Source organism: Elephantulus edwardii, unplaced genomic scaffold (genome assembly GCF_000299155.1).
Source record: "Elephantulus edwardii isolate Elephantulus edwardi_28Jun2011 unplaced genomic scaffold, EleEdw1.0 scaffold00239, whole genome shotgun sequence".
NCBI classification, from domain to species: domain Eukaryota; kingdom Metazoa; phylum Chordata; class Mammalia; order Macroscelidea; family Macroscelididae; genus Elephantulus; species Elephantulus edwardii.
In genome coordinates this window covers 113,570-141,490 of record NW_006399989.1, presented here as the reverse complement: position 1 = coordinate 141,490, position 27,921 = coordinate 113,570, and the positions used below count along the sequence as shown (strand labels likewise).

The following is a 27,921-nucleotide window of genomic DNA, read 5'->3' as shown; positions in this document are numbered from 1 at the left end:
GAGAAGAGGATAATAGATTGAAGATATCCAATCCATTACCCCTTTGGAAAGTATTTCTTCAGTTTTGGAGAACCACTCCTCCTCTCCAATAATTTAGATTTGCCAGATTTAACTCCTGACTTCAGGAGCTACCTGAGGCCTAGGTTTCTAGATCTATCAATAAATAGCAAATCCTTGAATTTTTGATACCATTAAGAAGCATTATTTCACAAATCTACTAAACATCCTAGCTCTTTATGTAGTTCATTTTGTGAATTTTGGCCATTCTTTCTGTTCCTGTTTATAAAAAAATGTGGGATAGTCAGATGAACAAGTAGTCTATGGTTTTCTCATAACCTTATAACTTTTCTGAAAAGGTCAGGACAAATGTAATTGCCTATGCCCAACAAAGAGATACAGATGTTGCAGTATACTCTTTATTTTCAGGTTTAACCCAGCTAGAGGCACACAGTGAAGGAAAAAGGAGGCCCATTCCCAATTGAAGTACAAGTTGGATAGGAATCCCAAGTAGCTGTTTTCTTAGGCATAGGTGGTGACATACTGGGACCCCATGTTCCCAAAGTAAGAGCGTTCCCACTCACTCATGAGCTCGAAGTGCACAGGGCGGTGGCAGAAATTGCAGGCAGCTACAGACACATCTTGGAGGGGCAACCCCACTTCAGTCCATGCTACCAGCAGCTTTTCTGAAAGTAGGAGGAAAGGAGAGGAAAAAAATTGTTATATCATAGTACAGATGCTCACAGATATTGATACCTTTATCCTTTCAAAAGATGAATTGCACTGAGAAAGTCTTATGTCAGAGATCTCTCCAAAGTACTAAAGAGCAACAATGTCAGTCTGGAGACTAAGGTGTGCAATTACTTGCTATGTATCAGAAAGCTGGACAATGACTAGGGATGATAGAAGGAGAATTGATGCCTTTGAGCTGTGGTGCTGGAGAATAGTATTTAATATACCATGGACTGCTGGGAGAATAAACACGTTTGTTCTAGAAAGGGGGAGAACAGGCTGTTCCTTGGAAGCAAGGATTCTGAAGCTTCATCTGACATACTTTGGACATGTTGCAAGGTGGGACCAGTCGTTGGAGAGGGACATCATGCTTGGGAGGGTGGAACACAAGAGAGGAAGACCCTTGATAAGGTGAATTGATTCTGTGACTGAGGTAATGGGGGTAGGTGTGTCAGAGACAATAAGATTGGCACAGGCTAGAGCAGGGTTTAGGGCTGTTGTACATAGGGTTGTTATGAGTTGCAGGCGACTCAATGGCACATAACAACAACATCCATTCAAGGTGAGGATCATAATAATATGGCTTCAAATCTGTGTTTGCTCTAGTGTGTACCATAATTGCTATCATTTGTCTATGTGATCATATGAGTAAAGTATTAGGAAGCATTTGTTTAGCATGGTTTGAAGCCATACTATCCCAGTCCAAAACACTCCCTAAGTACAGGATATGTTGTAGATCCACGAGTGAATCCATTTCATTGGAAAATCCAAGCCTGATGAGAAAGATGACACTAGCAGTAACCCCAGGGTCATTGGTGGTGTGACCAGGAAGCCTGGTGTGGGGTTGCCTGGAATATGGAAAGCTAGAGAAGTACCTCAGATGTACAACAGGTCATTAGTCTTTTTCTAAGTGTATTTCATTATTAATCTTGTTCAGTTGTACAACTTTAAACACCATCTATATACAGATGATTCTGAAATTTTCATCTCTAACCCAGACCTCTCTCCTGAGGCTTCTAGTCCCCTTATTCTGCTCATTTTCTTCCCATAGCACTTAAAAATATTATGGTAAGTAATTTACTTTTAAATTTTTTTCAATGTACTATACCTTTCCTCTTATATATAAATTCTACTTTGTCATTTAGTACAATATCCTTAATTTTTAGAACAGTGTCTAACACACAATTGTTGTTGGGTCCCATCAAGTGAAGTACAGCTTATAGCAACCTTATGAACAACATATCAGAACTTTGTTCTATTCTGCACCATCAGTAGACACTTAATAAATTGCTTGAAGGAATGGATGAAAGAATGTTGTATGAGAAAAGAATTCTCATCCTTTTCCAACAGCTGGCAAATTTAAACTGTGTGCCTTTGGGATTGCAGCACAGCTTCTTACCACCAGAGCTCCCTAAGTTAAGTTGAGAAGATAAAAAGAGTAAATAAACCAGAGTCAGGGATGAGGGAGAACATTCTAATCAGAGAGGAATGGCATTAGCACATAATTAGATATAAGAAAATACAACATGGAGAAAAAAGCAACAATGAACGAATGGAAAGCAAAAAATCTCTGTAAATGTTCATTAAAATTATTAAAATAAAATCTAAAAAAAAAACCCAAACAAAATGGAGGAACTACAAATCATTCAGTGTAGCTAGAGAATGAAATAAATGCAGAAAGAAGTAAGGGCATAGAAATCATCTTATAGAAGGCACTGAATATTGTATTTGTTGTTGTTAGATGCCCTCCTGTCAACAATGACTCATAGCAACTCTATGAATAACAGATCCAACTCTTGCTCTATCCCATGCTATCTTCAAGCTCTCTGACATGTATCTTCTTGAAGGTCTTCCTTTCTTTCTCTGACTGTCTACCATTCCCATTATGTCTTTTCCAAGGACTGGCCCTTCCTGATAACATATCCCAATTTGTGAGACAAAATTTCTTCATCTTTACCTCTAAGGAACACTCTGGTTGCACTTCCTCCAACAGGCAGCCTGTTCTTTAGGCAATCCATAGCATTTGCAGTACACTTCTCCAAAACCCCTACTCTAAGATATTCCCACCCCACCCCCCGCTTTTCTGTTATCCTTAGTTAACTGTTCAACTTTCAGATGCATAGACACAATTGAAAATGCCATGACCAAAACTGGACTGCTACCTGCAGGAAGTTAAAAGAGGATTCACATTTCACCCCATACACAAAAATCATCTCAAGGTGGATAAGAGACTTGGGAGTAAAGCCCCAAACCATAAAGTTCTTAAGAGATAAACTGGGATCAAGCTTAGAAGCCCTAGTCTACGGTATAAAGAGACTGCCAAATACTGCCAGAAATGTACACTATGAAGAGGACAAAATTGATAAATGATATCTTCTAAAAGATTAAATCCCTGTGTTCATAAAAAACTTTTCCCAACAGGGGAAAAAGAAAACCTACTGACTGGTAACAAACATTTGGCAGTATCATCTCAGACAATGGTCTTATAATGAAAGTTTATAGAATACTCCTGGGCCTCCACAAGAAAAAAATATCTGATAACCCAATTACAAAATGGGCAAAAGACATGGAAAAATTTTCACAGAGGAAGATATTCAAATGGCCAACAGACATATGAAGAAATTATCCAAATCACTGGCAATAAGAGAGATGCAAATAAAAATCACAATGAGGTACCATCTCACTCCAGTCGCAGTGGCAAAGTTTAACAGGGAAGCAAGTAATAAATGTTATGGAGAATGTGATGAGATAGCAACTCTGTTACATTGCTGGTGTGGTTGTACAATGGTGCAACCACTCTGAAAGGCAGTTTGGTGCTTCCTCAAAAAGCTGAACATAAAAATTCCATATGACTTAGGTATTCCATTGCTTGGAATATAGCCCAAGAAAATGAGAACTGAGTCCCAAATGGAGACGTGCACACCAATGTTCATAGCAGCATTACTCAACATCAAAAGAACATGGAAACAGCCCAGATGTCCAACCACAAATGAATGGATTGAAAAATTGTGGTACATTCATACAATGGAATACTATGCAACAAGCAGGAACAATCATTTTTTAAATTACTACCTAACTTGGAAGGGACTGGAGAACATTATGCTGAGTGAACTCAGTCCCACAAGGACAAATACTGTATAAAACCATTACTGTAAAATAAGTATGAAGATCCAAGGTGACAGGCAGAGTGGAAATAGAAGGGGAGGTAGGGTGTTAGTCATAGGGTTGCACAATTTGCTGGGTGGAAATGGGAAAGATCTTTTTTGAAAAAGCAATGTATTAAAACTTTTTAATAAATCAGAATAAAATAAAAAGAAAATACCATGACTTGATTTAGGTGCACCTTAGTCTTTAAACTGACATAATTTCTCTTTATAACTTTGGAGAGGTCTTTGACATCAGATTTTCCTAATTCAACACATGTTTTGATTTCTTGGCTGCTACTACTACTGTGGGTATTGATTGTAGATCCAGGTAAAAGAAAGTATTTGACAAGTTCAGTCTTTTTTCCATCTATAATGATGTTGCCTATTGGTTTAGTTGTGGGAACTTTTCTTTCCTTTTTTTACTTTTTACTGCAAGTATTTGCTATCGGAGAGTTGGACAGTGAATAGGGATGATAAAAAAGAGAACTGATGCCTTTGAGTTGTGGTGCTGGAGAAGAGTGTTGAATATACCACGGACTGCTAGGAGAACAAACAGGTTTGTCCTGGAGAGGGTGAATCCAGAATGTTCCCTGGAGTCAAGGATTTTGAAGCTTCGTCTGACATACTTTGGGCATGTCCTTGGGGAGGGACATCATGTTTGGGAGAGTGGAGGGACGGCGCAGGAGAGGAAGACCCTCGATGAGATGGATCAATTCTGTGAGTGGAGTGGTGGGAATGAATGTGTTTGAGACAGCGAGGCTGGCACAGGATAGAACGGCGCTATGAGTCACAAACGACTCGATGGCACATAACAACAACACAACGTGGTTAGGTCTTGGTTGGTCCTGTCATAATTATGTAATGACTTTGTCCTCACTTGAAACATATTTTGACCAAAAGTATTTTATCAGAAATCATTATTACTACTCCTAGTCTCTTTTTAAAATTTTTATTATACTAATTTATTTACAGAATTTTAATACATTGTTTTCCAGGCCAGATTCTTCTAATTTCCCTTCCCCTCCCACCCATCAAATTGTACAACATCATGATTAATCCCTTCTCCCCCTACACATCCTCATCCCTCTGCTTCCACCTCCCCCCACCCAGATCCTCATGCCTATTCTACAATAATGATTTTATACAATATTTGTCCTTGTGGGACTGAGTTAGTACACTCAGCATAATGCTCTCCAGCAATCCATATTGATCTTCTCCATTAAATGCTTCAAGTCTTCTTTACTTTCTGCAAACAAGGATAATGCATAATGTATGTTGTCAATGAGTCTTCTCTCAATCCTGATACCATATTCTTCTTCATATAGTCCAGGTCCTGAATTATTTGCTCAGAATGCAGACTGACTAGATATGGAGAAAGGATGCAACCCTGGCACACACTATTCCTGATTTTAAAACATAGCTTCTTGGTCTGTGTATAGGTTTCACATGAACACATATGAAATTCCTATTCTTTTCAATGCTATCCATAATTTGTTATGATCCACAAAATCAAATGCCTATGCATAGTTAATACAGAACAAGTAAGCCTCTTTCTTGTAATCTCTACTTTCAGCCAAGCTCCATTAATGTCAGCAATCATATTTCTTGTGCCATTCTGACTGGATATTCTGCCTGCACTCGTCTCCTGGACTGGCAATGACACTGTCCCTAGACAGGGAGACTGTTGTTGTTGTTGTTATGTGCCGTCGAGTCGCCTGCGACTCATAGCGACCCTATGTACAACAGCCCTAAACTCCGCTCTGTCCTGTACCGATCGCACTGTCTCTGACACTCCCATCCCAATTATCCCAGTCACTGAATCAATCCACCTCATAGAGGGCCTTCCTCTCCTGCGCTGTCCCTCCACCCTCCCAAGCATGATGTCCCTCTCCAAGGACCGGTCTTTCCTCACTACATGTCCAAAGTATGTTAGACGGAGCCTCAGAATCCTTACCTCCAAGGGGCCACCCGGTTTAACCCTCTCCAGGACAAATCTATTTGTTTTCCTAGCAGTCCATTGTATTCTCAGTACTCTTCTCCAGCACCACAGCTCAAAGGCATCAGTTCTCCTTCTATCCTCCTTGGTCATTGTCCAACTCTCTGATGCATAACAGGTGATTGCGAAGACCATGGCCTGTATCAGACGCACCTTAGTCTCCAGAGAGACACCACTGCTCTTCAGCACTTTGGAGAGGTCCCTAACAGCAGACTTTCCCATGGCAATGCGACAGGGAGACTAGCCTAGACTTTTCTGAGGCCAGCACAAATTCTGCCCCAGGCTTTGACACACCCTCAACCCTAGATGAGAAGGACTAGACAGTTTGTTTTCTATTTCCCATAGCATATGTGTTTGTTTTGTTATCTGTACGCTTACTTGTTTATAGTTTGCACTTAGGAATATAACACTTTTCTGTCTGTGTGCTGAGGTGACTTGCATGCTCCTGTGATGCTGTACACTATGCCATTGGTATTTAAAATACCATCAGGGTCACTCATTGTGGACAGGTTTCAGCTGAACTTCCAAACCAAGACAGACTAAGAATCAGAATTGATCATCTACTTCTGAAATAACAGGGCTTTGAAAACCCCGTGGATAACAGAGAAATATTGCTAGATTTCATACCAGAATAAGAATGATGCCACTTTCATTATAAAAAAAGAATATTTCAAGATCTATCCTGAGATATAAGGCTGTAGGTGGACACTATCCATAAAATATCTATAAAAATATTGCATAGCACTACTGTTATAAAGCAGGTCTGACTTGCAGGGGTTGGGAGAATAGGGTAAGAGTGAATAGATAATGACCATTGGACGAGATGAAAGAGAAGAACTGTCTAAAATGAATTATGATTACACATTATATGTACAACAACAACCCAAAATAAGAGATATATCATTACAAAAAAGACTGGAGTGGGGGGAGGTAGGTAATTGGGCAACAATGAAAGGATTTTTTTAAAAAGTGAACTGGGGAAGGGGGAAGGGAAAGTGAGGGTTAAAATGTGCAACAATTAATGGAAATATAACTTCTCTGTAAATGCTCATTAAAATAAAATTTTAGTTTTAAAAAAGATACTATCCATGTGCATACAAGGAATGCCATACTAAAAATCACAAACTGTGGCTGACTCTGAGAAGAATGGGAATCCTAGAACACTTGATCGTTCTAATGTGAAACCTATACTTAGACCAGGAGGCAGTCGTCAGAACAGAGTAAGAGAACACTGCATGGTTCAAAATTGGGAAGGGCGTAAACCAGGGATGCGTCATATCTCCATACCTTTTCAACCTGTATGCAGAACAGATTATCCAGGAGGCTGGGCTTTATGAGGAGAAATGTGGGATCAAGACTGGTGGATGATCTATCAACAATCTGCGTTATGCAGATGACACAACCCTGCTTGCTGAAACTGAGGAGGACCTGAAGTGCCTGCTGCAGAGGGTCGACGATTGCAGCCTCCAATATGGATTGAGGCTCAATGTCAAGAAGACAAAGATTCTCACCACTGGACCAATTGGCAGCATCAGGATGGATGGTGAAGAGATTGAGATTGTTCACAGCTTTAGTTTGTTTGGCTCCACAGTCAACATTCTTGGCACCAGCAGCCAGGAAATTAAAAGGCACATTGCCATGGGAAAGTCTGCTGTCAGGGATCTCTCCAAAATACTGAAGAGCAATGGTGTCTCTCTGGAGACTAAGGTGCGTCTGATACAGGCCATGGTCTTTGCAATCACTTTTTCTGCATCAGAGAGTTGGACAATGACCAAGGAGGATAGAAGGAGAATTGATGCCTTTGAGCTGTGGTGCTGGAGAAGAGTATTGAGAGTACCATGGACTGCTAGGAAAACAAACAGATTCATCCTGGAGAGGGTTAAACTGGATGGCTTCTTGGAGGTAAGGATTCTGAGGCTCCGTCTAACATACTTTGGACATGTTGTAAGGAGAGACCGGTCCATCATGCTTGGGAGGGTGGGACGGTGGAGGGACAGCGCAGAAGGGGAAGGCCCTCTATGAGGTGGATTGATTCAGTGACTTGGGTAATCGGGATGGGAGTGTCAGAGACAGTGCGATTGGCACAGGACAGAGCAGAATTTAGGGCTGTTGTACGTAGGGTCGCTATGAGTAGCAAGCAACTCGATGGCACATAACAACAACATATTCTATCAGTCAAAGATATCCAATCTTTTAACTGAACAGTCTTATCAGTAGAAATGTTTCAGCATGTACTGAAAAATATTTTTACATGTACATAAAACCTAGGTATTGTACATACCTAGAGATGTACCGTAAGACCTAGAGGTAGGAAATCTATAGCTATGGTATGCTATATGCATGTATCATTGCCAATTTGTGTATTAAAGACCAATATTATCATTAAAATAAAGATAATCATATATCTCTAAAATATTCTGTACTTTTCCCTTACTCTATCAGTCATTACATATTCCTCACCTTGAAGATCACCGTTTTAGAGTCCAGACAGTAAGGAGTCATAAAGATATTTAAACAAAGATCAGATTTGCACTTTGGAAAAATTTTCTCTGTTGGTCAGTACGGAGAAGGAATTAAAGAGGAACAAGAAACATGGATTAAATAACTGGAATTAGAGGAAAGAGTACAGATTTGAAAGATTCTAGAGAGAATTGTCAGGTTATCAAAGTGGCATCACTGTCAGGTTTAAAGACAGATCAAGTCATGGCATATACTACTCATATTTCTCAGCATAAGTAGATGCTCAGAACTGAAAGTATTGAGAACTCTGTAATTGAAGATCAGAGTAACAGACGAGAGGGAGCCAAGAGGCCTAGAAGCTTGAAGCAGTAGGTTCTAATGATTAGAGCCATACTTCCCAGTTAAAATCTAGTAGTTATGTGACTTTGGATGTTGTTGTTAGGTGCTGTTGAGTCGAGTATGACTCACATCAACACTATGAACAGCAGTTCTAACCTTGTCCCATCTTATGCCATTCTCACAGTCTCTGACATATTTGAGCCCATTACCACAGTTATTGTTCAATTCCACCTGTTAGAAGATCTTCCTTTCTTTTGCTATCCTTCCACCTTCCCAAGCATGATGTCCCTCTCCAAAGAATAACCTCTCCTAGCAACATGCTCAAAGTATGTGAAATGAAGTTTCATCATAATTGCCTTCAAGGAGCATCCTGGCTTCTCTAAGACATATGTTTGTTCTTTTGACAGTTTAATTTTCAGTACTTTTCTCTAGTTTCACAATTCAAAGGCATAAATTCTTCTTCTGTCATCCTTATTCACTGTCTAACTCTCAGCAATTGTGACTTTGGGTTGTTTTGTTGTTGTTGTGTACCATTGAGTAGAAACCGACCCATAGCTGACTCTCCAGTGGGTTTTCAGAGTCAGATAATTGCATGGAAGGAGATTGTCCATCCTTTTCACAAAGAGCAGCTGGTGGTCTTCAGGATTGCAGCAGTTTCTTACCACTAGGCCACCATATTTTTGTGCCTCAATTTTTACACATAACAATGGGTATGAGCATTATGCTAAGTGAACTCACTCAGTCCCATAAGGACAAATACTATATAAAGCCATTACTGTAGAAATAGGTAACTAGTAAAGCATGTATGAGGATTGGGGAGGGGGGCGGGGAGTAGGGGCATGTGGATGGGTGGAGGGGTAATTACAGGGTCACACAATATGATGGGTGGAAGGAGGGATGGGTTGAGGAAATGGGAAAGATCCAGTGTGAAAAACAATGTATACAAACTTTGCAAGTAAACCAGTAAAAAAATAAAAATTTTATATTAAAAAATAATGAAAAATTTGTTTTAAGAAGTAGATATGCTAATAAGAGTATCTTTATCTCATAAGGATTAGGTAAGTAACATATAAGGAGTTTAGTACAGTGTTTCACATATAGTAAGTGTTTAATAAATGTGTGTTATATAATGTTTTTGAATGAATGGATGAATAACACCTACTTATCTTCTTTGAGCTTTCTCACTGCTTATGCTCCAGTCAAACAATAACTCACCATTATAAGCACACTTTGTTTTATTCTGTTTCACTTTATTGTCCTTTACAGATAATATCTTTTCTTATAAATTGAAGATTTTGTATAACTGCTTCAAGTCAGTCTGTAAGTGCTATTTCCCCTATAGCACATGCTCACTTTGTGTCTCTGGTAATTCTTTCAATACTTCAAACATTTTTATAACATTATTACACATTTGATAGACCGCTCTCTCTTGCTCTTTCTCATTGCTGTCAAGTCAGAACTAAATCATAGTGGACCCACCAGTGAATTTCCAGAGGATGCAAATCCCATGGTAATAGTTTCTCCATCTTTCTTTTACCACTAGGCCACCACAGCTCTGTCCTTACCTACTAGGCCACCACAATCATACCTTTCATATGAACCAAAACATTCATGTGATTCACTTTATTACAGGGTTCTGAAACCAAATCCCTATTATCTCCAAAGTATTCCTGTGCATGTCTTCTATTTTCCTATTTCTAGGTCTTTGCTCATGGAATTCCCTTCTATAATGTTTCACTCCATATCCACGTGTCCTTCAACATATAACACAAGGGCTTTCTCACCCATAATACCTCTCTGATGATTTTATCCTCCTCACCCTCTAGCCATAAATGAGGTCTCTTTCTATCTTCTAGAGTACTGAACCAGGACCAGAATAGTTTGCATGTCTTTTCCCCAATAGGCCTGGAAAGAGTACTTGCTGTATACCAAGCTTTATACTAAAAATGTCACTCAGCAGATTTAATTAAACTGGCATCTTTCAGGGGAAAACCCAAGGTATCCAGTCAGTTCTACAAGACTTTCAATCTAATTCTAGTCTGGCATTGCCTCTGTAGTTTCATAGATGGACAGTTTTCCTTATTACATTCCAGCTACCCTTCTATGTTTTAGTAACATGTTCTTTTTGTTCTTGATATATCCCAGGCTTCTCCTTTCTCACTTCCTTGCCTTTATGCTCATCCTTCTTGTAGGACTATTTCTCCCATGCTTTTTTCCTTCTGCTGGTCCAGTTCTATTTGTCTTATAGACTTAGTTTGGGTGTTACTTCTGTTAGGAAGCCTGGTTAAATTTCTCAGGCTGAGTCAGGCCCCTCTTCTTTGTTCCTACAACTCCCTCATGCACTTTCTTTGTTGAACAGTGCATTGTTTGTCTTTGATGGTATTGTTTGTCCACTATAGTATGCCCAGCCAAACTGCAGATCTATGAGTCTACAGTTCACATTCTTTTGTGATTCTAATATAAGACTTGGCACAAAGTAGCTATTGAAGAAACATTTTTAAAAATATGAGAGAATAGATGCTGTTTTGTTTGAGAGGGGGGGAATGTTGTACACATACACATTGAGAACTTACCCACAAAATCTTCCATCATTTGAGGGCTGTGGTGAGGGGAAGGTGCCAGGCGCAGCAGCTCCTCACCCCGGGGGACAGTTGGGTAGTTGATGGCTTGCACATAGATGCCATGTTTGGTGAGCAGAAGATCGCAAATCTTGCTGTTAAGCTCTGCATCACCCACCTAGTCTCAGGATAAAGACTTGTTAGTATCTGACACCTTGGCCCTGCCATTACTAGCTTCCTTAAGCAAACAGGGGGGAATAAGGTCAAATAACACTAGTGAATTGGGGGACAGAAGTTTTTATAAGGGACTTAATCAGTGGCAAATCTAGAATATTTGTCAAAGAGGAACTTAGAGGGAGCAATAAAGTTTGATTTACAGTTTGAAAACTTTGAACTAATATTATGAGGATCAGGATTGTCTAGCAAACATAGGATAATAGCTAATGAAAAAAAAGAAAGAAAGAAATCAAGAATTGTTAGTCAAGAATAGCTGATAATTTTTCAAAAGGATAATAAAACTGGCAATAAAGAAGATAGTTAATGGAGGAGACATGATGGTAACATGGAAGATAATTGTGTTATAGAGAATGAGAAGACTTCCAGAAGAAAGGAATAGGAAGAACAATGGGCAGGGTGGGACTCTCACCCTGATGGGGATGATGTGGCTGAGGCAGGGAATGACAGGAAGGCCCTTGTCCATTAGTAGTTGGCGCATGTGTTTGACGTTGCGCTGGTGGGTCCTCCTCAGGATTTGGCCCTCTTCTCCCTTGAGCAATCGTACAGACTCCAGAGCCCCAGATAGTACCATGGGGGGCAATGAAGTGGTAAAGATGAAGCCTGCAGCATAGGAGCGCACCATATCTACCAAATCACTGGTGCTGGCAATGTAGCCACCCACACAGCCAAAGGCCTTGCCTGGAGACAAAGAAGAAAGTTATATTCACAAATCTCATAACCAGCCCTTAGAAGAACTGAGTAACATTAGGAAGAGAACTAGAACCTGAGCCTTCAGACTCCCATCCCAGCCATCTGCTTATCTCTTCTCTCCTTGACAAGGCTAATTTCACTTCTTTGATATAGAACTTTCAAGGCCTGCCATATGCAATGACAAGATAGGCACAAGATGGGTGGATATCCTCAATTAGTTAGAGTCAAGAGTGGAGCTTAAATGAAGCTTGGGGATGGAGTGGCATAAGGGTTGAGAAATATATTTCTACTTAGCTCAAGTTGAAAATAGCTGTTTGGTCCAGCTCAGGAGTTTTTTAAAGAACCCTCCCAGAATTTTTCTGAAACTCCGCAGTGGATATCCGGTAGAGGGAAAGAATACAGACCACGAGTGTGGAACTCTGAATTCTATCTGAATAGACCCTACAGCTTTGAGGGGGAATAGGAGAGGGGCTCTACAGAGATCTCTTCTCTGGGTAAGATATAAGGGAATACCAAGAGTTCCAGAGACAATGTCAATCTTGTGCATGATTCCATCACGCTCTCCAATCCCAGCACCTCTGGATCCATATAGTCCTACAGCATGGACCTCATCTACAAAAGTCAGAGCTCCATACTGGTGGGCCACATCACACAATTCTTCAAGTGGACAGATGGCACCTGAGTAAAGTCAAGAGACAACGATAAGAGATAATAATAATTTTCCAGCTCTATCTCCAGTGTGGAATTTACCAGGTACCCTTCCTTTGAGCAGAAAAGAAGGTGCTTATAAGGAGGGTAGAAGATATACACCTTCATTTGAGATGATTCCAAACTTCTTTATGTGTTATAACTACTTTTACCCAATCCCATCCCCAGTTGTGTGTGTGTGTATATCTTTCTCTATGCACTATATTTTATGTCTTTCTTTATATTTTTGCATTTGTCAACTTATCTCTGCCTCTTTTAATGTTTTTCCTCAAAATCTTTGTATCTCACTGAGGGTTGACTAGTAACCTATACTAGCCTTTGTTTAAATAAATTTGGACAGACAGACCACTTTTGCTCCAGGTTAATGTACTTTTATCAGATTCCACTTTCATCCTCAACCTGGCACTATTAATTAGTAACTCTGTCAATATCTCTATTAGTCACTGATCCTCCTTGTTTCCATCTTTCTGGCTTTCTAGGCTATCTTTCCTTGTGTTTCATGTCTCTGTTTTAGGTCTCTATGTTTCAGTCTCCCTCTCCATTCTTTTCCCCTACCCTGACACTGTTTGTATTCTTTTTTGTTTGCCTCTATAGCAATATCCATGCTTTAGATTTTTTGTTTCCTATATCTCTGAGTTTCTGTGTGTCTTTGTCTCTTTGTCTTTTCTGTGTCTGTGTGAAAATGTGTTTATCTTTCATATCTGTTAGTACAGATCCCCATGGGTCTCCCTCCCACAAACTCAATCTTAATCTTTGGAGTGAACACAAAGTTTCTGTGAAAACATGTTAAAAGTAATTTGTGTTTTCCATTCCTACACATATTAATTTTTTCCATGTTATTCTACAACTTTGTTGATAAAGTCTTGAAGTGGCTATGAATCTAATGAAGAGAGACTTTGTGACTACCTTATAGATAAAAGAAACCTATACATAAAAGAAGAAACTTGAGGTAGTACAAGAGCTCTAGGGACGTATTAAAGGAAAAAAGCAATAGGCGGGAGACAGCAGGAGGAAGTGAACCATAAGAAGTGGGCCTGATACAAAGAAGACATTGTTATAATACAGACATTATGTAATGGGGAAAAATTCAGCCCCCAAGATTGACAGTGTAGATAGTTCCTATTAATCAATCAAAAAGTTTGCAAATGTAAGGAAGTAGAATGTTCTCAGGATAGTTTCAACTAGAGAAATAAGGAATTAGAAAAATCCCAATGATAGTTTTTTAAAACACCCAAGATAATTTTACTTGTGACTTGCAGAAATGTGAGAGTGAGAATAAATTATTTACATGTATTGACTCATGTAACTTTCACAACTACTCTATTAAAAGGGAATTCTAGTGGCCTAGTAGATAGAGAGTTGCACTGCCAATCCAAAGGAGGGCAGTTCAAATCCACTAGCTGCTCCACAGAAGAAAGATAGACAATTTCCTCTCAAGCAATTTACAGCCTTTAAAATCTCACTGGAGGGTCAGCTATGATTTGATTCCAACTTTATAACAATGAATTGAATTAGACTATATTATAATTACCACCTAAATATTTAAAACAAAGCAACTGAGTCAGTAAAATTCAGATGGGAAATTGGTATGCTGGAATTGGAAAGTGAGTAAAAAGGAATGATGTCAGTCTAGAGACTAAGATGCACATGATCCAGGTCATGGTCTTTGCAATTACTTGCTATTCATCAGATAGCTGGACAATGATTAAGGATGACAGAAGAAGAATCGATGCCTTTGAGTTGTGGTGCTGGAGAAGAGTCTTGAACATACTATGGAGCACCAAGAAAACAAATAAGCCTGTCTTGGAGAAGAAGAAACCAAGTTTCTCCTTGGAGGCTAGGATTTTGAAGCTCCATTTCACATACTTTGGGCACATGGCCAGGAGAGATCAGTCCTTGGAGAAGGACATCATGAGCAGAAAGGTGGAGGTACAGCACAGGAGAGGAAGACCACAATGAGATGGATTGATACAGTAACTGGAGCAATGGGGGTAGGTATGTGGGAATCAGTGAGACTGGCTCAGGGTAGGCTTCAGAGCTGCTGTACACAGGGTTGCTATATGTTGCAGGTGACTCGATAACACATAACAACAACAAACAAGTCGCACTCCTGACATAGACTATGTACATAGCTGCTATATGATGTTGATGGAGTTGGCTAAATCAGGAAATCCTGTGGGCTTTCCTTTGTTTGGATTGGAAAGATGACAAACTGAAGTGATGTGAAGACTTATTTTTGAAGCTTCGTCTCACATACTTTGGGCACGTGGCCAGGAGAGATCAGTTCTTGGAGAAGTATATCATTCTCAGAAGGGTGGAGGGACAGCACAGGAGAGGAAGACCCCAGATGAAAAGGACTGATATAGCATCTAGGGCAATCGGGGTTGGTGTGTCTGAATTAGTGAGACTGACTCAGGAAGGGAAGGGTTCAGAGCTTTTGTACATAGGGTTGCTATATGTCGCAGGTGACTCAACGGGACATAACAACAACAATGTACAATATTGGTTGGATTTCTTGTTTTAATTTAAGCCTCTTGTTTAGAGTCAGTCAACAAGACCTCAAGGAGTGCCTTTGTATTTAAAAGTCAGTTGTTATCATATTTTGGAGGAACATTCTTCTAAGTGGTACAGCACTCTCCTATCAATATGCTGTATTGAGGTAACCTAGGGTTGCTGTGATGCAGAACCTTGTGCCCTTGGGGTTTCAAATGCCATAACAGTTACCCATGATGGACAGTGTTTGGTGGAGCTCCCAGTTTAAGATAGATTTGGAAGCAGGAGTGGCATCCACTTCCCAAACAACATGCCTCTGGAAACTCTATGAACTTTACCAAATGAGAAAGTTATAGAAACGCTTTAGGCCTTTTGTTCATAGTCATGCTCAACTGGATGACAATCAACAACAACAACAAAAGATAGGGTTCGAGGACCATAGACAAAACAAGTTGGATCTTTCCCACAAGGACTCAGGAAGAGAATCAGAGTACGTAACTGAGCAATGTCCTGGGGCAGGAGAAGCAACACTAAACAACTGACCTAAGGGTAGCCTCATTTGCAACCCATTAAATAGTATAAAAACTATTCTAGTCATCATCAAGTTCCTTACACATACCTTTGCATGCAAGCAATAAATACATAAACTCCTATCCCACAGTGCTGTATGTGGACCTCTATCGGTATATCATATTGGTATATCTGTTGCAGATGTCTTGGTGCTGATTTCTTTCTGTAAGTTCTCTAATAAATTTTAGATTTGTTCAACTTGTTATGTGCAGTTGAGTCACTTGCGACTCATAGCAACCCTATGTACAACAGCTCTGAGTTCTTTTAAAAAAAGATATAATTTGTGCTCTTTCAAGCCACTTCTACCACTATCCTCGTAGGTTACAGCAAAGAGATTTCTAGAGCACGTGGTTTCTCCTCAAGAGGAGCAGTACTAGAGTGCTTTGATAAGCACCGTTTCATTTGGAGAAGGTAGAGAGTAGACAAGAAAAAGCTATTTATTTCTACTTAAGGCATTTAATGAGATGGCTCAGATAGTATCTTACAGCCAAATATTTGTCTTGCCTTAAGGAAAATTGAAGCTCAGAGAGCTGAAAAGTGAAATTAACTTACCCCAAATTATATAGCTTTGGGTTCCAGAAGCAAGAAAGATTTGAACTTTGAAAGGTAGAATTTCAAGTCCATTTGATTTGAAAATATTTTTATATTTCAATGTTTAGTACTAGACTTTGGAAAAAAGAATCTTAGGCCATGGTTTGTGAAAATTTCCAGTGCAGAAAATAGAAACTTGAATAATTGATTAGCACATTATTTCTAAAGCAAGAAGTATAACATAAAAGAATCGGAATTACGTAGCTTAAAGTGCTGTGTAAATAAAGTAGGGTGCAAATACTCACTTTGGCCTCAATTTGCTTATCTCCTCAAGAAAATTTTTATGTGGTCTCTGAATTTTGTAATAGTCATGCTTCCATTTACTAGCTGTGTGACCCTTAGATATATTACTTCATTTAGTTATGCTTCAATTTGCTCATGTGAAAGATGGAAATAATACCACATAGAATTAGGAAGATGAAATTAATATATGAAAACATACTAAGAAATTGTTTAGCACGTAAGTACATAAAATGTTAGCTGTTATTAATATCGTCATCATGGTTTTGTGAGACTAGTACTAGTAAACATACATTTACACATGTACGTACCATCCATGGAGTGAACAGTCTCAAAAGCCACAATTTTGGGTATCTCTGGGTTGGATTTTTCTATAAGTTTCTTCAGGTGGTCAGGATCATTGTGCTGGAAGACGAACTTGGCTGCTCCACTGTTGCGGATACCTTGGATCATGGAAGCATGATTGCCTGCATCTGAGTATATGATGCACCCTAAAGAACCAGGCACACAGCACATAAGCTCCTGCTCAAGTACTTCTACTTGAATCCCATGACTGGCTTAGGGCAGAGAAGCAACCCTATCCTCTCTTTGAAAATATTACTCTACTTATTCTTCCTCTGGAAACCTTCTTCTCCTTTGGAAGTGATTCTGACTCCTGCATCCTTCCCTCAAATTATAGTTAACCCTGGTTTGATCTCTGATTGTTTTATGGTAGAGGTAAATTCAATTTCATAGAAAGTTCTATGGGTTAATGAGAACAAGGTTCATGTTCCTTCTCTCAGTCTTCCATCACATAAGATCAAGTCTTGTCTAAACACTTATGTGAGTCCTGAGTGGACATAGACACAATAGAAAGGTATCATCCAAGATTGAAACTATAATGGAAGGGCAACAGACATGAGTTGAGAACATAACTGGCTAAAGAATATGATCCAGGAAGATGAAGTGAAGAGAATGGCACTAGGAAGAAAGAGAGAGACTCTTTCCACTGGATGAATGAGGGAAAGATGGATGAACATATAAGGTAAATTTAAGTTTGCTATGGTGGCAATATCTTGTTTAAAACGGTGAAGTAATGACAGGCATGATTAATAGTGATTAATTTTATAAAATACTATGTAATGTATGGAAATGATAATGTGAAACACAGTGTGAATGGAAAAATACATGAAACAAATGTATATAAATGAAACAAAATGAATGATACTTTTTCATGTAAACCAATATTTTAGTGGCTTTCAATTTCACTGTAAAATAAGAGTTGAGGTTGTTTGCTAAGAGTGTAGCTTGATGTTTGATCAAGGGGAAGAGGTCTGGAAAAGTGACCTTTTTTAAAAAAAATTTGTTGTGTGTCATCGAATCAGATCTGACTGGCACAAGAAGAGATTGCCCTTTCTTCTCCAGAGGAGAGTCTGGTGGATTTGAACTGCACATTTTCGTGATTGCAGCACAGCTTTTGCCACTAAGCCACCAGAGCTCCCTTGGAAAAGCTGGTTTGGAGACAACAACAACAACAAAATTTAGGAGTGTTAAGAGTACAGATGAATTGGTAAGTGATGAATTTATGGTCTTATATCCTTCTGTGAGATTGACTATTTCTTTAGAATTACTTCTCAATCCAGTGTTGAAGGTATGTAAAGTATTCAAGAAGGAAGAGCAATGGAGTGAGTGAATCCATTAGAGAGAAAATAAATGAGAAATATAGTGCAGCTGGATAATATAGTGCAGGACACAGGCTCTGAGCCAAACTCAGTTTTCAGTCTCACCTGGAAGGGTCTTGGCCAGGGTGAAGAGAGTAGAATCATTGGCCACAAAACAAGATGAGAAGAGTAGGGCTGAATCTTTCTGGTGCAGTTCAGCCAGCTCCTGCTCAAGCTCCACATGAAACTTACTGGTGCCTGAGATGTTGCGGGTGCCACCAGCTCCAGCTCCATGACGCTGCAGTGTCTCCCTGATCAGGAGAAAACAGAAGGGAATAAAGGAAAATAAACTTTTGTAAGGTGCCAAGGAACTGGTTAGGTTTCCCTCTCTTGGTGAATGTCAATGTTAACTTAATGTAGTTGTATAAGCTGTGTTCTATGTGACAAAGTAGGAGAATAACAAGGAAGATAGAGGTCCTTCTCAGGTTGGAGATATTCAGGGATGCAGGAAGACATGGGTTCATCCTGAGCAGCATGAAAGACTTTCTAGAGAGCATATTCCCTCTGTGGCAACACTCATTCTCCAAACATTTTTTAATTTATAGAAAGTGGATTTTACTTGATCTCCCATACTTCTCTATACCACTGGATATCCATGAGTTTGGGAAATATTATCTACTATCTGACTTAGTCCAAATTCAAGGATAAGATATGCTGGAGGACCTTCAGCAAGAGGGATCATAATTAGGACTGGTTAACATTGCCAGTTCTGCCTAATCTTTCCATTGTTACTTTTTTGTTTCTCTTTGGGAGTGTCCCCTCAGCTCATTACCCAGATCATAGAACTCACTGTGTGGCCTGCAAGACACGAGGATGCCTGCTCATGCCCAGGTAGTCATTACTACACCAGACAGACACATCTTTTGAAGACACAGATGTCTCAGAGAAATGTTGGGCAAAAGGGTATGAATCAGCCCAGCGGTTTACAGTCTTGAATACGCGGTAAGTATGGTCTTGTTTCTTCTCCATGATCTTGTTCCTGAAAAACTGGTCATAACCAAATGTATGGTTTCCTGTAGGAGAAGAAATAGGGTTGGAAAGAATTCATTTTAGTTCTCTTTCTGATTAGTACACATCTTAGCTATATTGTTAATTTTGAGTTCTCCAATTTTCTTATATTTATTCTTTTATTTACTGCCATTGACTTGGTGGACCATGTTCATTTATCTATTGTTTTAATTAATCAACTTTGCTTACTCACTCACTTGGTCATTCAGTAATTCATCCACACTTTCACTCGGGCTTCCGACCTTTGTTGTTGTTGTTTTTGTATGGCATCAAGTCAGAATGAACCCATAATTGACCCACAAGTGGGTTTTCTGAGGCAGTAAATCACACAAGAGGAGATTGTCCTTCTATGAAGCAACTGGTGGATTTGAACCACATGTGTTTGGAATTGCAGTACTGTTTTTTACCACTAGGCCACTAGAGCTTCCTATCTTTAGAATTGCTATCTCCTTTTTGAGTATGGCAACCTCCTTACTAGAAGTGCTACTTTGGAAAAAGTCACAGGACTCGTTTCTAGTTATCACTTGCTACTTCCTAGTTGTGTAACCTTGAGCAAATCATGAATCTTCTCGTACTATTAAATTCCTCATTGGAGACTGCTAATATCCTTCCTTGCAGAGTTGTGAGCATAGATGACAAACACCATGTAATACATCTAATCTAACATCTGGTGCATAGTTAGGATTAGTACTATGATAATACTAGAAGTAAATAGAGTCCTTGGGTGGTAAAAACAATTACTGTGTTTGACTACTACTGGAAAGGCTAGAGGTTCAATTTCATCTTGAAGAGTCTAGAAAGGCAGTTCAGATAATCTACTTCTGAAAAATAAGTCATTGAAAACCACATGCAGCACATTTCTACTCTGACATACATAGAGTTGCCATGAGTTGGGTAGTGAGGAAGTCATTATAGATATAAAGAGAAAGCGAAAGAGAGAGATTTCTAGTGGCAAGAAGCTGTGCTGCAATCCTGAAGGCATGTAGTTCGAGGCCACCAGCTGCTCTGCAGGAGAAGGATACACAATCTCCTCCTACGCCATTAATTGCCTCTGAAAAACCACTGGAGAGTCAGCTATGAGTCGGTTCTGATTCTACTCTCTCTCTCTCTCTCTCTCTGTGTGTGTGTGTATATATAATTTGTTGTTATGTGAAGTCAAGTTGCCTGAAACTCATAGCGACCCTACATACAGCTTGCCCTGTCCTGAACCAGTCTCATTAATGCCAATACACTTACCCCCATTGCTCTGGCTACCGTATCAATCCATCTCATCCAGGGTCTTTCTTTCCTGCGCTGTCTCTCCACCCTTCGGAGCATGATGTTCTTCTCCAAGGATCAGTCCCTCCCAGCCACATGAAAAGTATGTGAGATGGAGCTTAAAAATATATTTATTTATTTATTTATTTCATTGTTGTAGAGTTAGAACAGACTCAGCTGACCTAAATGACGTGCTAGAAGATTGTCCATCTTTATCCCACACCACAGCTGGTGGATTTGAACTGCTTGCCTTTGGGTTCGCAGTGCCAACTCCTTACCCATTAGACCACCAGAGCTCCCTGTATCTATCTGTCTGTCTATCTATTTACCGACTGGGGATAGTTTGTAGAGAGTTGTGCTGCTAACCCATAAGTGGCACTTCTGGTGGTTTGGGTAGACAATCTCCTTTCATGAGTTTTACCACCTAGGAAAACCCACTAGAAGATCATCTATGACATAAGTGATTCAGCCTCCTATTTAAAAATCTTTTTGGTCAGCAGTATGGGGCTGGAATCCAGTTTGAAAGTCATCTGCAGCTGCTGTCTTCTACAGAAGCTTGCTAGCTGGGACTGATGAGCATTAGGGTGGAATGTTGATTTACTGAGGGGAGTGAGATGATGTGATTCGGCCTCCTATTTAAAAACACTTTTAGTTGGCAGTGTGGGGCTCAAATCCAGTTTGAAAGAGCCATGTTCTACAGAAGCTTGTTGGCTGGGACTGGTTTAAACTGTTTTTTGTCAAACATACTTCTAAGTGGTATAGCAATGGTCTGTGCATTGCTGTACAGAGGTAACTCATGGTTGCTGTGATGCTAAACACTGTGACACTGATGTGCCAAATGCGATATTGGTTACCCATGGTGGACAGTGTTTGGTGGAGCTTCCTGGTTAAAAGAAGCTTGGAAGCAGAAACTCTATGAACATGGAGAAACGACCAAAGTTATACAAGTGTTCAGGTCTTTTGTCCATAGGGTCATTATGAGTAGTCTACGACTCAAGGGCACTTAAGAACAACAACAACAAATATCTATGTATCATCTATCTATCTATGTATCATCTATCTATCTATCAGCTATCATCTGTCTATTGTTTCTGTCAAATTGAAGCTGATTCATAATTGTGAGAAATTATTGTCCGTCTTAATCCCAGGGATCATTATTGGTAGTGAAGATACCAAAAATAGCTGATATTTAGTTTTATTAAATATAAAAGAAATAAATATTTGGAAGCAGGAGTGGCATCCATTTCCTAAATAACATGCCTCCGGAGACTCTATGAACTTTGATAAATGTCAATAGTTGTAGAGGGGCTTAAAGTCTTTTGTTCATAGGGTCGCTATGAGTAGTGCTTGACTCAAAGGCAATTAACAACAACAAATCATAGAACTGGCAAAATAACTAATGTATATTTATATTCTTATGTTGTGGTTATTCTTAGATGCTGTAGCGTTGACTATGACCCAAATTGACATTATGAACAGCAGATTTTCCCCCCTGCCCTGTCCTGTAGCATTCTCATCATCTCTGATATACATGAGTCCATTATAGTCTAGAAGTGAGTATTCTATATAAGGAACTTTGCAGGTGTTATTTCTTCCTCACAACCTTTGATAAATCATATTAATATCTTCATTTTCAAGATAAGCAAACTGAGATGTTGTGGTTGTTGTAATGTGCCGTCGAGTCGCTTGCGACTCATAGCCACCCTATGTACAAGAGCCCTAAATCCTGCTCTATGCGGTGCCAACCTCACTGTCTCTGACACACTTAATCCCAATCACTGAATTGATCCATCCTCTCTTACGCTGTCCCTCTACCCTCCCAAACATGATGTCCCTCTCCAAGGATTGGTCCCTTCGTGAAACATGCCCAAAGTATGTCAGACAAAGCTTCAGAATCCTTGCCTCCAAGGAACAGCCTGGTTTCACCCTCTCTAGGATAAACCTGCTTGTTCTCCTAGCAGTCCATAGTATATTCAACACTCTTCTCCAGCACCACAGCTTAAAGGCATCGATTCTCTTTCTGTCATCCCTAGTCATTGTCCAGCTCTCTGACGCATAACACAAAATTGTGAAGACTATCACCTAGATCAAGTGCATCTTAGTCTCCAGTATGACGCTGTCACTCTTCAGTACTTTGGGGAGGTCCCTGACAGCTGACTTTTCCAATACAATTTGTCTGTTGATTTACTGGAGGCTGGTACCAAGAGTGTTGATTATACAGCCCAACAAATGAAAACTGTTAATAATCTCAATTTGTTCACCATCCATAATGATGCTGCCAAGTGGCCCAGTGGTGAGAATCTGTGTTTACTTGATGTTGAGCTTCAATCCCCATTGAAAAGTTAAGTAATTTGACTAAGATGTAAGTAAGCATCAGCAAATAAGTGACTTTGAGTTCCCCTCTTTAACTTCTGTCACTATAAAATGAGACAGCCCTATTTTTAAGAGAAATTGAAGCAATATATGCAAATAGCTCTTTAAACTCTTGAATATGATATATGAAGCAGAAATGAGGATTACTATAAATAGTATTTCTATAACTTATGGACATGTAAATTAGAAACATCTTTATTGTAGAAATGTTTGAATATGTGTTTGTTTTCAAAATACAAATGCTGTCAAACCTATAGAAATATTTGTATGGTATCTAACTGACAAATGATCAGTGGTCAGAATTTATTTGTTAAAAATCTCTGAAAAAGTACTATTAAAGTATTTTGATCTAATAAGAAAATGGACAAGGAATATGAACAGATAATTCATCAAATGTAAGAAAAGATGCTTAATTGGGGGAAATGAAAAAATACTTGCCTTTGTGCACTAGAAGTATATTCAGGGAAAATTACACCATTGTTAATAACAGATAAAAAAGAAAACAACCTAAAGAATAACTTCATAAAGAAATAGCCCTCCTTCAAGTAGAGTTGGTGGGAGAATGGACAGGTACATGCAGTCACTAGGAACTATTGAGACTTGTGAACTGCATTGTTGGAAGCCTTCTGTTGCTTCCCTGTGCTTGCTTAGGAGAGAATGGCTCTCTCCCAACCAGCCTCAAAGGAAGAGGGGACAGGTAAACATTGCCATTAGGAACTACTCAGATTTGTGAACTGTACTGTTGGAAATCTACAGTCACTTCTCTGGGACTTTATCTGTTCAGGAGGGATTAGTGTTCTCTCAAAAGCCTAAGCAGGAGAGTGGATAGGTACATGGCCATTAGGAACTACTGAGACTTGAGGGCTGCACTGTTGAGAATTTGCTGCTTTCCTGGGCCTTTTCCCTTTGCAATATGTCTCAGAAAGCACTCCTGGGACTTTGCCTACCTTGGGAGAAAGCACCCCACCTCTATGAGAATATTGCCACAGGGAAAAGAGCCATCCATAGATGACCAGCAAAGAAGACTGTTACAGGGAAACTGAATTGTGAGCAACACTTAAAGTCTACAACTTATCTATAGCATCACAAAAATAAGGAATTGTAAACATCCTACCCAAACAGCAGAAATTGCCTCACATATACCAAGAAGAACTTAACATATCAAAGAAGAAGCAGGCAATCTCAAATATCATTAAAAAAAACTAAAAAACAAAACAGAAAACAAAACAAACCAGATCAGATTGCAGACTTTATGAATACCCTGGAGACAGGGAGACAGACAAAATATATGTAGTTATATAAACTTCTACTGAGGAAGTTACAATTGATAGAAGAATTGAAACCATAAATAAAGATGTAAAAGAATTTTAAAAAACTGAAGAATTTAAAAAAAAAAGTCACAGAGGATACAATCAACACAATATTAGAAACAATAAGAACAGATGAAAATGCAATTGAGAATATGAAGACCAAAATAGCAGCATTTTCCAACATGCTGGAGGGATAAAAAATGCAAAACATAAGAGATGGTACAGGTTCAAGTGAGCTAGAAGACAAGAATCTCAATGGGAACTTAATGAAAAATCAGAAGGAAGATGGAAGGAAAATGAAGCAAACATTAGAATTATGTGGGATAACATCAAACAAAGCAAAATATGTATGACTGGAATTCCAGAACAGGAGAGTGAACTGGGGGGGACACTGAAAAATTTTGGAAGGGATTCTGTTGTTGTTGATTGCCATCAAGTCGAGCATGACTCATAGTGACCCTAGATGCATTAATAATAATGGGTGACAGGAATGCAAAAGTTGGGAACCAGAAAGAAGTTTCAGTAGTGGAAAAACATGGGCTTGGTGACAGAAATGAGGTTGAGATTTCTGCACAATCAATGATTTTTTTGTTGTTGTTTTTTATTATTAAATTTTATTAGTTTTAATGAACATTTACAGAGATTTTGGGTTCTCATTCATTCATTGTTGCACCATTCTCTCTACCTTCCTCCCCAGTTTGTTCTTCTTCCCCCACCATCCGAATGTCTGTTGTAATTGTCCAATTGCCACAGTGCTTGTCAAAGTCAGTTCTGATTAATCTCCTTTGTCAGTGTGTCCTTTGCCATTCCCTATCACTCCTCCCTGAGAGAGACTTCACCCTGATTCATAAGGAAAAGGGGATGGCGTATTCTCTTAGCTACTTCCTGCTGAAAAGGGACGCTGTGGGTTTCAGGGTGAAGATCTTCTCTCACTACTCTAAAGGGCCCTTTTGGCAGTAGGAAACACATAGACTATTATGGAGAATCAATGATTTTTTCATAGCAAATACTTTTTATAAGAAACTTAAATGCAGGCTATACACATGGATTTCACCTGATAGGATACACAGGAATCAGATCTATTGCATTTATGGAAGGAATGGTTGGAGAAGTACAATATCAACAGTGAAAACTAGGCCAGGTGCTGATTGCGGAACAGATAATCAACTACTCATATGCAAATTTAAATTAAAGCTGAAGAAGGTTAAATCATATCCACAGGAATAAAAATTTAATCTTGAGTCTATCCCCTCCAAATTTAAAAACCAACTCAGAAACAGATTTGAGCCCTTGAACACTAATTAACGAAGACCACATGAAATGTAGGAGAATATTAAGAATATTATACATGAAGAATGCAAAAGGTAGAAGATAGAAGATAAAAAGATAGAAGAAAAGACCAAAATGAACGTTAGAAGAGGAGCTGAATGTAAGATTTCAAAGGACAACATGGGAAGACAAAGCAAAATATTAAAATGAAATGTGTAAGCAACTGGAGTTCGAAAATCAAAAGTACTGTACTAGCTCTGCATCTCTCTCTCCTTCCTTCTTTCCTTCCTTCCTTCCTTCCTTCCTTCCTTCCTTCCTTCCTTCCTTCCTTCCTTCCTTCCTTCTCTCTTTCTCTCTTTCTTTCTCTCCCCCCCTCATAGTGGTTTATTTACAAAGTTCAAACAGGTTGTTTTTCCACACTGAAACTTTCCCATTTTCTTCACCTACCCATCAAATTGTACAACCCTATGATTAACCCTCCCTCCCTGACCATCCTTACCTCTCTGCTTCTGCCCTCCCCCTGGCCCCGAATCCTCATTCTAATTCTACAATAATGGCTTTATATGGTATTTGTCCTTATGAGACCGAGTTAGCTCACTCAGCAAAATGGTCTGCAGTCCCTCCCAAGTTAGGTAGTAATTTGCAAAACCATTGCTTTGGAAAGGAATGCACAGAGAACGACACACAAAGAGTGATGTACAGAAAGAGACGCACAGAGAGTGAGCACGACAGTAGGAATTTGAGTGAGAACTATTATTAAAATAATTCGTTTTGGAGCCACAAGAGCAGCAAGCTGTGGGCTCTGGAGGGAGCTGCCTGTTTGGAGCCACCAGCCGAGCCACTGAGGGACCCACCTGCCAGGAGCAAACAGGACAACAGGAATTTGACCGAGTTTTATTAAGCCCCACAAGACCAAGAGCCACTCTGGACCCAGAGCCTTGCTGGGCAAGAGCCTCCAGGCAAGAGCCTGACAGCTGGAATTTGAGTGAGGGCCCCATGCAAACCCACCCTGACAGCTGGAATCTGATTGAGATCCCATCCCACCCCCCATGCCTGGCATGCACTCCGTGTCCAGTCAACTAACTTGTTTTTGATCCAGAGAAACTTGATCTGACTTAGCTGCAACAAGAGGCTGCTCTCACAGTCCCTGAAATGAACCTTCCTTTGAGTCTGAAGTTCAGAGAGAAACAGACAGAATACTTGCTCCACCTTCTTCTAGAGCACAGACTTCAGGTCAAGAACCTATCACTGCCTCAGAAATGAAAAGCTCTACCACAGCAATGTCATGTAAGAACCAGGCTACCTCACACAACACAGAAGCACAAAGCAAGATGTCACACCCCAAAATGTGACAAAGTATCAGTAGATATCCTGAAACCAGAAAGTCTGATGGAACTTTCTGAAACAGAATTTAAAAGAACAATGATTGAGTATTTTCAATGGGTGAAAAACAAACTTGAAGAATTAAAGGACACTGCAAGCAAAAACCAGGAGGGCCTTAAAAAAATCCAGAACAATGCAAATAAAACAAAAGAGGCATTAGTGGCATTGGAAAAAACAAAAAACCATGATCCAGAATATGAAGTCCAATGTTTCAGATGCTGTCAACATGATGGAGCGACATATGAACAGAGGTGAAGAGATGGAACACAGAACCAGTGAAAGAGAAGATAAAATTGACACCACTGATCTGCTAGAGCGAAAAAGCAGAACCAAAAAGGAAAGAAAAAGAAGAAAACCAAGAATAATGTGAGACACCATCAAGAGAAATAAAAGGTGCATCAATGGAATCCCAGAACAGGAAGAAGCAAGTAAAGGCACTAAAAAAGTTGTGGAAGAATTACTAGAGAAAAATTTCCCAGGCATAATGAAGAATGAGAGAATATATATTCAAGAAGCTGAGTGAACACCATATAGAATAGACCCCAAAAGATAAACACAAAGGCATATCATACTCAGATTTGCCAGAATCAAAGATAAGGAGGGAATTCTGGAGAAAAAAAGAGTAACCGATAATGGAGAGCAGATTAGATCAAGTGCCAATTTATCAGCAGAAAACATGTGAGGAAGAAGACAGGGGAAGGGGGACATATATCAAATACTCAAAGAACACAACTGTCAACCAAGAATACTGCTGTTGTTGTTATGTGTCGTCGAGTCGCTTGTGACTCATAGTGACCCTATGTACAACAGCCCTAAACTCTGCTCTGTCCTGTGCCAGTCGTACTATCTCTGAGACTCCCATCC

At 39.5% G+C, this 27,921-nt stretch overlaps 1 protein-coding gene across 1 annotated transcript in view; it reads right to left on the bottom strand.

The window, feature by feature from the left end:
* Positions 1-414: 414 nt before the first annotated feature.
* ALAS2 (aminolevulinate, delta-, synthase 2) overlaps positions 415-27,921 on the bottom strand; it is a 73,933-nt gene continuing 46,426 nt past the window's right edge. The window contains exons 4-10 of the mRNA XM_006898880.1: positions 19,248-19,470; positions 18,524-18,708; positions 17,069-17,248; positions 12,669-12,833; positions 11,875-12,143; positions 11,244-11,406; positions 415-683 (exon numbers count right to left, since the gene is read on the bottom strand). Coding sequence (XP_006898942.1) covers positions 520-683; positions 11,244-11,406; positions 11,875-12,143; positions 12,669-12,833; positions 17,069-17,248; positions 18,524-18,708; positions 19,248-19,470 — 1,349 coding nt within the window. The 3' untranslated portion in view covers positions 415-519. The remainder of the gene's footprint in view (positions 684-11,243; positions 11,407-11,874; positions 12,144-12,668; positions 12,834-17,068; positions 17,249-18,523; positions 18,709-19,247; positions 19,471-27,921) is intronic.